Source organism: Brassica napus, chromosome C5 (genome assembly GCF_020379485.1).
Source record: "Brassica napus cultivar Da-Ae chromosome C5, Da-Ae, whole genome shotgun sequence".
NCBI lineage: Eukaryota > Viridiplantae > Streptophyta > Magnoliopsida > Brassicales > Brassicaceae > Brassica > Brassica napus.
In genome coordinates this window covers 23,214,083-23,224,994 of record NC_063448.1, presented here as the reverse complement: position 1 = coordinate 23,224,994, position 10,912 = coordinate 23,214,083, and the positions used below count along the sequence as shown (strand labels likewise).

The 10,912-nt window shown below is 40.5% G+C and overlaps 2 protein-coding genes across 2 annotated transcripts; one reads left to right on the top strand and one right to left on the bottom strand.

Moving 5' to 3' along the window:
• The first annotated feature begins 979 nt into the window (after positions 1-979).
• On the top strand, positions 980-5,521 carry LOC106366709 (bifunctional aspartokinase/homoserine dehydrogenase 1, chloroplastic). Its single transcript, XM_013806370.3, has 17 exons — positions 980-1,306; positions 1,390-1,764; positions 1,853-1,941; positions 2,036-2,342; positions 2,467-2,519; positions 2,604-2,812; positions 2,891-2,978; positions 3,072-3,185; positions 3,331-3,429; positions 3,513-3,707; positions 3,783-3,865; positions 3,944-4,169; positions 4,292-4,437; positions 4,540-4,675; positions 4,766-4,849; positions 4,929-5,021; positions 5,122-5,521. The coding sequence occupies exons 1-17, from the start codon at positions 1,114-1,116 to the stop codon at positions 5,365-5,367; spliced, it is 2,736 nt and encodes a 911-aa protein (XP_013661824.1). The 5' UTR covers positions 980-1,113; the 3' UTR covers positions 5,368-5,521.
• A 536-nt stretch (positions 5,522-6,057) lies between these two features.
• LOC106366708 (phosphoribosylglycinamide formyltransferase, chloroplastic) lies at positions 6,058-7,806 on the bottom strand. Its single transcript, XM_013806369.3, has 5 exons — positions 7,163-7,806; positions 6,981-7,095; positions 6,709-6,885; positions 6,497-6,623; positions 6,058-6,418 (listed from the first exon to the last, which is right to left on the bottom strand). Exons 1-5 carry the CDS (start codon positions 7,491-7,493, stop codon positions 6,305-6,307), a joined length of 864 nt encoding a protein of 287 aa, XP_013661823.1. The 5' UTR covers positions 7,494-7,806; the 3' UTR covers positions 6,058-6,304.
• Positions 7,807-10,912: the final 3,106 nt, after the last annotated feature.

The window sequence follows — 10,912 nt, the reverse complement described above, 5'->3', positions numbered from 1 at the left end:
GAAAATGCGTTTTTTCGTTTTTGACGGGAAAATGCGTTTTTCGGTTTTGGTCGAAAAGTGCGATTTTACTGGTTTGACCGAAAAATGTGTTTTTATGGAAATGTGCGTTTTACATTTTTTTTTGCGGGAAAAACGCATCTTGCGGTTTTAGCGGGAATGTGTGTTTTTCAGTTTTTGCGAGAAAATGTATTTTTTGGTTATAGCGGAAAAATGTATATGCAAGAAAATAGAATTTACGGTTTGAAAATAATATTTTGATTTAAAAAAGTCATTTTTGTCATTAATTATTTTGGACTGAACTAGATGCATCTGCATCCAGATGCACCATCAAGACTCACCTTCATTTGGATGATAATTTGAGATGAGTTTTTAAAAATTCAGCTGGGTGATCCATCTGGATGTATCATTATAATGCACAAAACGAACATCGATTTGCATCTTCACCCAGATAGATCACCTGTGTGAGCAAACGAACAGGGCCATACTAGCTAACCGTCACTATCAACATGCTATATTTCACTAGCTCTCTTAAAAGGTGATAGAAAATAATAGTGTTCTTATTATGTTGTCCATCATTGTATACAACCCAAATGTTGTTCATAACAAACAAACCGTGTAATTGCTTGTTTCATTTTTATCTGTTGCAGAGAAAACTTTTTATAATAACCCATAGGTTGGTGGATCGAAAACTTAAATATATAAAGGAAAAAAAAACAGAAATATCATGTGTGTGTTTCTTTCTTACCAAATTTCAAGTATTATTTTTTCTAATGGCTTTTAAGCAACTTGACGACTCTAGTGTGGCGTGAATAGACACATTTTCGCAGTCTTTTTCTTAATATTATTTATCTAAAGATCAAAACTAATATCAACCGTTGATGCATCAGTGATGAAATAAAGAACGTACGCGTGGCGTTCCACTCGGCGATCGTGTGTTTGTTAACCCCACTACGATTCATATATACACAAAAGCAAGTCGCCTTCCTTCTCAACATTTACTGAAACTGCCACTGTTCTCGAGTCGACGATCTCGGTGGTGTCATTTTCTCCCGGCGGATATTCTCATCCGAAACCTCCGGTAGCGATTCACTGAGCTTATTACTTCTATACAACATGCCGGTGGTTTCTCTTGCTAAGATTGCTTCTTCTCCGGCGGTGACGGCGGGAGATTTCACCGTTCCTTGCATTTACGGGAAACGACTCGTGTCGAATCGCGTCTCCTTCGGAAACTCGAGGCGTCGGAGCCCTGTAAGTCATCGCGTGAGAAGCGAATTGCAGAGTCCCCGCGTCCTTGGCTCCGTCACAGGTTTTTGAAATCCGACGTTTGCTTCTCTTGTTAGTTCATTGTTTCGTCGATGTTGATTTGCGTTTTCTTTCGTGTATTTATAGATTTATCGTTGGATAATTCCGTCGAGAATGGTCACCTTCCCAAGGGAGATTCGTGGGCTGTGCACAAGTTCGGAGGTACCTGTGTTGGCAACTCTGAGAGGATCAAAGATGTTGCTGATGTTGTGGTTAACGATGGATCTTCGAGGAAGCTGGTGGTTGTTTCAGCAATGGCGAAAGTTACCGATATGATGTATGATCTCATCCACAGAGCACAGTCTAGGGATGATTCTTACTTGTCTGCTTTGGATGCTGTTCTTGAAAAGCACCGAGCAACGGCTCTTGAGTTGCTTTATGGAGATGAACTCGCCAGTTTCTCCGCTCGGTTGCATAATGATATAAACAATCTCAAAGCTATGCTTCGTGCCATTTACATAGGTACAGATGGTCTTCTGTGTATAAAGTAATTGAATTTGATTTGTGTATGTTCTTCTGAAATGTTTTTTTCTCTTGTATCTCTCTCTAGCTGGTCATGCAACAGAATCTTTCTCGGACTTCGTTGTGGGTCACGGAGAATTGTGGTCTGCTCAGATGTTAGCTGCTGTTGTGAGAAAGGTTTGAGTGTCATATATGATATGCTGCTTGTAATTTCTAAGAGGGATGAACTTCTATTTATCTTCTCAAATGCTTGTGTTTGTTTTGATCATAGAGTGGATTGGACTGCACATGGATGGATGCAAGGGATGTCCTTGTTGTTGTTCCTAATAGCTCTAGTCAAGTTGATCCTGACTTTGCGGAATCAGAAAAGAGATTGGAAAAGTGGTTTTCTCAGAACTCGGCGGGAAAGATTATCATCGCAACTGGATTCATAGCCAGTACACCCGAGAACATTCCAACGACTCTCAAGAGGGATGGGAGTGACTTCTCTGCAGCTATAATGGGTGCTCTGTTTAGATCTCACCAACTCACAATCTGGACAGATGTTGATGGTGTGTACAGTGCAGACCCAAGAAAAGGTATGTGGAACCATTACAGTTTGCAAAAAAAAATGGACTAGTTCTTGAGCCATGACAGGGGTATGTTCCGTTCCTCTCAGATTCTTTTTTTTATTGTTATCCTGAAAAATATGGTTATATGCAGTTAGTGACGCCGTTATATTGAAGACTCTTTCTTATCAAGAGGCCTGGGAAATGGTAAATTGCAACCTCGTACACTTGTTTTTGATACCTATAATCATTGTTTTACACCCTAACTTTCGTGTTAATGTGCCTGTGCAGTCTTACTTTGGGGCTAACGTTTTACATCCTAGGACCATCATTCCAGTTATGAAATATGACATTCCAATTGTAATAAGGAATATTTTCAACCTCTCTGCCCCTGGGACAATGATATGTCGGCAGATTGAAGATGAAGATGGATATAAACTAGACGCTCCTGTCAAAGGGTTTGCGACGATTGACAATTTGGCTCTTGTGAATGTGGAAGGGTAAGTTGATTGTAGATATTGTGCTACACAGCCAGTGCTTATTATGTTTTTTATACAAACTTTGCGTTCTCTTTGCAGAACTGGAATGGCTGGTGTTCCTGGTACTGCAAGTGCTATCTTTTCTGCTGTCAAGGAAGTTGGAGCCAATGTGATTATGATTTCACAGGTCTGTGGATACTCTAATTCAGCTTTCTGGTACATTTATGGTTTTGAATTCCCTTGTCAGTTGTGGGTTCTTAGTAGGATTACATAATGGCAGGCTAGTAGCGAGCATTCTGTGTGCTTTGCTGTACCTGAGAAGGAAGTTAAAGCCGTTTCTGAAGCATTGAACTCACGATTTCGTCAAGCTTTAGCTGGTGGACGCCTTTCCCAGGTGCCCTAAATCTGTGTATTTTCAGAAGATAGCAACTTGCTATTCCTTCAACCTTCGCTGTAGCAATGTTCAGGGCCCTATAGAAAGCAGCAGGATCTTGTTTATGCATCACCTACTTTTCTCAAACTGTGGCTTTTCTTTTCAGATTGAAATTATCCCTAATTGTAGCATCTTAGCAGCAGTTGGCCAGAAAATGGCGAGCACCCCTGGCGTTTCTGCCACCTTTTTCAATGCGCTGGCAAAGGTAAATTAAGTGTAGTGTTTGTAGAACATCCATTTCTCTGCTAAGAAGCTTTGTTGATACATTGCTTCCCTAAATACTTGCAGGCCAATATCAACATCCGCGCTATAGCTCAAGGTTGCTCCGAGTTCAACATTACAGTAGTCGTCAAACGTGAAGACTGCATTAGGGCATTAAGAGCAGTGCACTCAAGATTTTACCTCTCGAGAACCACATTGGCAGTGGGAATCATAGGACCGGGTTTAATCGGTGGAACCTTACTTGATCAGATTAGAGATCAGGTGAGTAGCTGTGTGAGACTATCGTGGCTACTTATCAAGGTTCAAGCTAACTCATCTTTCAAAATATTTTCACAGGCTGCAGTGCTAAAAGAAGAGTTTAAGATTGACTTACGTGTTATAGGGATCACTGGCTCAAGTAAAATGTTGCTGAGTGAATCGTAAGTCAATGAACTTGTTAGAGTGCTTGTAGGTGACTTGCCTTACTGCTTTTTCCTTACACAATCATAATCTTCTAGGGGAGTCGACTTATCAAGATGGAGAGAACTTATGAAGGAAGAGGGAGAGTCGGCTAACATTGAGAAGTTCACCCAATATGTGAAGGGAAATCATTTCATTCCAAACTCTGTTATCGTTGATTGTACGGCTGATGCTGATATTGCAAGCAGTTACTACGACTGGTTGCTGAGAGGAATTCATGTGGTCACCCCGAACAAGAAGGCTAACTCAGGACCACTTGATCAGGTAAGTGTTAGATATTTGATTAAATCACTGTTCAATAGGAAGCTACAGATCTTTTCTTGTTGAGGTTCAATGGTTCGATGATCAGAGAGACTAGTTGGTAACACTCTCCCCTGTGAATGCAGTATCTAAAGATAAGAGATCTTCAAAGAAAATCGTACACACATTACTTCTATGAAGCAACCGTTGGAGCTGGTCTTCCAATTATCAGCACTTTACGTGGTCTTCTCGAAACAGGGGATAAAATACTGCGCATTGAGGGAATTTTCAGGTATCTTGGTACCACAACAAGTTGTTCAGATACAAGAGAATATGCTGTCTTTGTCGGTTTTTTCACCTTCAACTAAACTCTTGCTTTGATGACTTGCTGCAGTGGGACTTTAAGTTACCTTTTCAACAATTTTGTGGGCAACAGAAGCTTCAGTGATGTTGTAGCAGAAGCAAAGCAGGCAGGTTTCACAGAGCCAGATCCACGAGATGATCTATCTGGAACAGATGTCGCCAGAAAAGTAGGGTTTCGTGTCCTCAAATCAAGTCAATGCACCTATGTTGGACCAATTAAATAATAGGGAATTTTCTTGTGTATGATACTTCTTCAGGTGACGATTCTTGCAAGAGAATCAGGATTAAAACTGGATCTTGACAGCCTTCCAGTCCAGAGTCTTGTGCCAAAGCCTCTACAAGTAAGTCTCTGTATAATCACACAGTAGACCAATGAGGACAATCCTTTCGACGTAATCTATATTCCATTGTTCATCACAGGCTTGTGCATCAGCAGAAGAGTTCATGCAAAAGCTACCTCAGTTTGACGAGGAATTGTCCAAACAAAGACAAGAGGCTGAAGCAGCAGGAGAGGTAAGTATTGCCTCCTAGCAAAACTCATTTTAAAACACCAAAATGCACCATCTCGAAAAGAACTCATTCCCGAATGCGATGTGTTGTGTCTGTTTTATAGGTATTGAGGTACGTAGGAGTTGTAGATGCGGTAGGGAAAAAGGGAACAGTGGAGTTGAAACGGTACAAGAAAGATCATCCATTTGCTCAGCTCTCGGGAGCTGATAACATCATCGCTTTCACAACCAAGCGGTACAAAGAACAGCCCCTGATTGTTCGTGGACCTGGTGCTGGTGCTCAAGTCACAGCAGGTGGAATCTTCAGTGACATTCTCCGCCTTGCTTTCTATCTCGGCGCTCCATCTTAAGTCGCACTTTGTTTCTTTTAGGAACAAATCTAATGATCAAACAATGTTTCTTATAAGCTAGCATCTGTTATCTGCGTTTCAGAATTTGATTCTTATAGAAGAAATCAAACTTCAATGGAATAAATCATAAAACATCCTTACCTTGGTTTTAAAAGCACACTTTTTGGGCCATGCGCCATTATGGCTATGAGCAAAACGCCTGATGCCTCTTGGCAAGGTGACATCCATAAAGCGTTTGCCATGGTGCACAAGGCGATGCTTTATAGTTTCTTGGTGCGTAATAGTCTGTTAGTATCTTGTTTGTCTTCTCCTCCTTCCTCACCTGGCAGCTAAGTAGCCTTCAGGAACAGTTGTTACATTTGTGGAGGATTGTCCTCTTCAGAAGCTTGTTTCTCTTCTTCGTTGCTATTATTGTTGTTGTTGGCTTGTTTTGATGCATTAGCTACTTTTTCCCATTTCTTGAGAATATATTGAAGCTTTAAGATCTCTCTGACCCTGTTTGACTTCTTTGCCTCCATGGGCGGAACAAAAGAACAAATTGCCCTATTCTTTGTGTTGGTAGTGATGGAGATATGGTGTTCAATTACAATGATCATGATGACAATTGTAAGATGCCCAAGGCTCTAACCATTTTCTACCACAGAGCCCCCTATGCGTTTAAAACACACATATCTTTAGGGGGAAAATGAATAGGAGGAGGTTTTGGCTAGAACTAGAAATAAAAAGATGGTTTTATACAACAAAAACACACACACACTCCACATAATTTCAACCCAACCGAAACAAAAATTTGGCTTCAGAAGCATTTCTCAATCTGAAACTTTGGACAAAAACTTGTTCTACTCTGCCTGAAGACTATAAACTAAGGTTGAAACACTGTTTCCAAACCAATCTGAGATCCAATGCAGTTTAACTTAAAGATCATTCTGTGGAGGATCTAATAGTAGTCATCAGGGTTGTCTTTGCTTTGAATGAGAGGGACACCATCTTCTCTCCATTTAATCCGTTCTTCGCAAATGGCAGCAACCACCTCCACATACAGTTTGTGTTCCTAACCCCAAAAGAAGCAAATGAAATCTTCAAAATTGTTGAACCTTAATGCTCAAAATGTATTATCTAGTAGTAGTACCTCGTGAAGAACCCTTTTAGCCAACTCCTCTGGTGTATCATTAGCAACCACGCGGACAGCACTTTGAGCAAGTATCCTCCCCGTGTCATACTCTTCATCCACAAAGTGAATGGTTGGACCTGAATACCTAACGTAAGTAAAAAACCATAAGAAACCAGATAGAAAGAAATACACAAACCCTAACACTGTCTGTATGAGCTAGCAACACTTACCTAGCTCCAGATGCTAGAACAGCTTTATGAACTCTGATACCATAAAGCCCTTTACCTCCAAAAGCCGGAAGTAACGCTGGATGGATATTCAGAATCCGTTTAGGAAAAGCTTTGACGAGCTCCGCCGGTATGAGTTTCAAATATCCAGCAAGCAGAACAAAGTCTACACCATACTCCCTGTTCATTAAAGCAAATATTTTGAGTTGAACACGGTTCACTCCATGGACTAATATATAAATAAGCATAGAGAGAGAGAGAGAGAAGTCACAGACCTAAGAACATCCACAAGCTCTGTAGGAGAGAGTCCATCGGAAGATTCTCGTTTCGGTTTTGGGAATACTAAGACAGCAATCCCATTGCTTCTTGCATACTCAGCACCTCCACAATCTGTATTGAAGTAACCAAAATTTCACAAATCCAAACTTCACAATGTGAAGAAGAAGAAAGAAGATACCTTTCTTGTTAGTGACCAATAAGACAAGATCCCCTTGAACTGAACCACCAATGCATCCCTCGTGAATCTTCTTGAAATTCGAACCACCTCCCGATACAAACACAGCAAGCTTCTTCCTACTTATTGCTTCTTCGTCTCTTGAACCATCAACCTTTGCTACCGTCCGAGTAAAGGAAGCAGCTTTTACAATCCGCATCGCGAATCGGTCTACAGAACTTCGGAAGGAGAAGGAGAGAACGTTCCGGGGAGGCGTTAACGGAGCAATCGGGGTTTCTCGTGGCGGCTTCGCTGGGAAGGTGAGTTGGCTTGAGAACAAAACCCGTGATACCATTCTGAAACAATCTAAAGTTCGACGGTGTAGTCGCCGGGGGTTCTGTTCTAAAACTCGGGCGGATTGACCGATTCTACGGCGTTAAAACTCCACGGCAGTGCTCCGTTGAGATTTTGTTAAAATCGGGTACAAAAAAGAATCAATGTTTCTATCATAGATTTGTCATATTTATTTGTGAAAGCATACACGGATCAAATCACCTCCAAAAATGAATTATGTTACAGAAAAGTTTATCGCGGCCCTAGAGAGGAATTAGGTTTTCAAGTTGAAGAAGACGAAGTGTTATTTACGCTTTTGCCCCTCTCTTAATGAAAGTTATAGAAAATGGGTCCACGATCTATTTCCAATGTCCACCAAAGTATATGACCCCATGCTATTTCTCCCCGAAAACAAAGTTCGAAACCTATTTCTCCACCACTTTTGGTTTAATCACAATTTCTGAAATCCAAATTTTAAATTTTGAATATCGTACAATAAACCAAACAAAAGTAAACCAAGACCAAAAAATATCCGACCAAACACAGATCTGGATCAGAACTGTAACCGACCCAACATTCACACTTAAAGACCCGACATAAAAAAACCCCAATTTTATTTCCACCAAGAACCCTTAACGAAGTCTGGTCTGTGATTGAAACTTGAAGAAGAAAACGTCAGGTGGTTCGAATACTACATCTCGAGCAACGACTGGAGGGAGTTCTTCTCGTCGTCGAGATTCATCATGGGAATTTCGAAGAGATGCTAGTGTGGTGATGAAATTGTTCCTTTGATGTCCAAATCCGAGAAAAACCCTTACCAACACTGACATCGCAATTCCGTTCTCTTAATTTCAATCTTTAGGTTTTTCAATTTGGGAACTTCTTTATTCTAGGGTTTTTAGTGGAGATTGATGCTGGGTCGGTTTAAGATCCTTACTCCGGTTTTAATTAATTTGTGGGTCATAATCGGGTGTAATCGGGTTTTAATCTGGTTAGTCATTGGGTTGACATGCTTTACAGTTTGTTTAAAAACATTAAACCAACATAAATTGATTTATGGGTTTTGAGATTTCGATCTTTATAACTTAGAGGAAATTTTGATAGAACTTTATTTTCTAGGAGAAATAGGTTTTGAACTTTGTTTTCGGCGAGAAATATCACGGGATCAGACTTTGGTGGACATTTGGTGCTATATCATAGTTTTCATGGGGAAGTAGATCACATAAAACTTGCATGTAGCGGGGGGGGGGGGGGAGGGGCTTCGGACCAGAGATATTTACTACTCCCGTTAGGCCTGAGACGGATCCAAATATTTGAAAATTTTAGGGTACCCGGATCCAAATCCGGATCCGTCGGATCTGTGGATTTAATATCTGGATCCGGATTTGTGGTTTCCGGATATCCGGATTTCAAAACGCCTTATGCCTCTATGGCGAGGCGACATCCATAAAGAGTTTGCCATGGTGCACTTTGACTGAAGTTCGAGGCGCAATAAGCCCAACAAGGCGATGCTTTATAGTTTCTTGGTGGGTAAAGTAGTCTGTTTGGTATCTTGTACCTCTTCGGAAACTTGATGCTCTTATTTGCACTTCCAGTTTCGTTTGAAGTGGTTGTTGTCTTCTTTGTTGCCATTATTGTTGTTGTTGTTGGTTTGTTTTGATGCGTTAGCTACTTTTTACCATTTCTTGAGAATATACTAAAGCTTATAGATCTCTCTAAACCTGTTTGACTTATTGGCTTCCGTTGCAGAGACAAAAACAAAAAAACAAAAAAATTGTCCTATTCTTTGTATTGTGTAATGATGCCTGATGATGGATATATGGTGTTGAATTACAATGATCATGATGACAACGTTTGAAATTGTAAGGTACTCTTTAGTGCATCACGACGCAAGGTTCTAACCATTTTGCCACGGAGCCACCTATTCGTCAAAAAACACATATCTTTAGGGGGGGGCTTCGGACCAGAAATATTTACTACTCCCGTTAGGCCTGAGACGGATCCAAATATTTGAAAATTTTAGGGTACCCGGATCCAGATCCGGATCCGTCGGATATGTGGATTTAATATCCGGATCCGGATTCGTGGTTTCCGGATATCCAGATTTCAAAACGCCTTATGCCTCTACGGCGAGGCGACATCCATAAAGGGTTTGCCATGGTGCACTTTGACTGAAGTTCGAGGCGCAATAAGCCCAACAAGGCGATGCTTTATAGTTTCTTGGTGGGTAAAGTAGTATGTTTGGTATCTTGTACCTCTTCGGAAACTTGATGCTCTTATTTGCACTTCCAGTTTCGTTTGAGGTGGTTGTTGTCTTCTTTGTTTCCATTATTGTTGTTGTTGTTGGTTTGTTTTGATGCGTTAGCTACTTTTTACCATTTCTTGAGAATATACTAAAGCTTATAGATCTCTCTAAACCTTTTTGACTTATTGGCTTCCGTTGCAGAGACAAAAACAAAAAAACAAAAAAATTGTCCTATTCTTTGTATTGTGTAATGATGCCTGATGATGGATATATGGTGTTGAATTACAATGATCATGATGACAACGTTTGAAATTGTAAGGTACTCTTTAGTGCGTCACGGCGCAAGGTTCTAACCATTTTGCCACGGAGCCACCTATTCGTCAAAAAACACATATCTTTAGGGGGGTTAATGAATAGGAGCTTTTGCGTGGAATTAGAAATAAGAATATGGTTTTATACAATAAAAACACTCTTTCCATGCGATTTCAACCCAACCGAAACTAAAATTTAGCTTCAGAAACATATCTCAGTTTGAAACTTCGGACAAAAACTTGTTCTACTTCCCGAAGACTATAAACTAGGTTGAAACAATTGTTTCCAAACCAATCTGAGACCCAATTCAGTTTAACCTAAAGATCATTCTAATAGTACTCATCAGGGTTGTCTTTGCTTTGAACGAGGGGGACACCATCTTCTCTCCATTTAATCCGCTCTTCGCAAATGGCAGTAACCACCTCCCACATACAGTTTGTGTTTCTAAACCGAAAAATGGAACAAGAAGAAGTAAATGAAATCTTCTGCATCGTGAACCTCAATGCTCAAAATGTATTTATCTAGTAGTGGGTACCTCATGAAGAACCCTTTTAGCCAACTCCTCTAGTGTATCATTGGCAATCACACGGACTGCACTTTGAGCAAGTACCTCCCGGTGTCATACTCATCATCCACAAAGTGAATGGTTGGGCCTGAATACCTAACGTAAGTAAAAAACCATAAGAAATCAAATAGAAAGAAATACACAAACCGTAACATTGTAACACTTACCTAGCTCCAGATGCTAGAACACATTTATGCACTCTCATACCATAAAGCCCTTTACCTCCAATAGCCGGAAGTAAGGCATGATAAATATTCAGAATCCATTTAGGAAAAGCTTGGACCAGCTCGACGGTCGATTAATCGGAATAAAGGCGTTA

What these genes read in the sequence shown, in the direction of transcription:
- LOC106366708 (XM_013806369.3), bottom strand. Translation starts at nt 7,493, where the DNA reads ATGGTATCACGGGTTTTGTTCTCAAGCCAACTCACCTTCCCAGCGAAG. An exon ending in ATTGGTCACTAACAAGAAAG is followed by an intron (nt 7,096 to 7,162) that starts GTATCTTCTTTC and finishes ACTTCAATACAG; the next exon opens with ATTGTGGAGGTGCTGAGTAT. An exon ending in GAGCTTGTGGATGTTCTTAG is followed by an intron (nt 6,886 to 6,980) that starts GTCTGTGACTTC and finishes TTTAATGAACAG; the next exon opens with GGAGTATGGTGTAGACTTTG.
- LOC106366709 (XM_013806370.3), top strand. Translation starts at nt 1,114, where the DNA reads ATGCCGGTGGTTTCTCTTGCTAAGATTGCTTCTTCTCCGGCGGTGACG. An exon ending in TTGATCAGATTAGAGATCAG is followed by an intron (nt 3,708 to 3,782) that starts GTGAGTAGCTGT and finishes ATATTTTCACAG; the next exon opens with GCTGCAGTGCTAAAAGAAGA. An exon ending in ACTCAGGACCACTTGATCAG is followed by an intron (nt 4,170 to 4,291) that starts GTAAGTGTTAGA and finishes CTGTGAATGCAG; the next exon opens with TATCTAAAGATAAGAGATCT.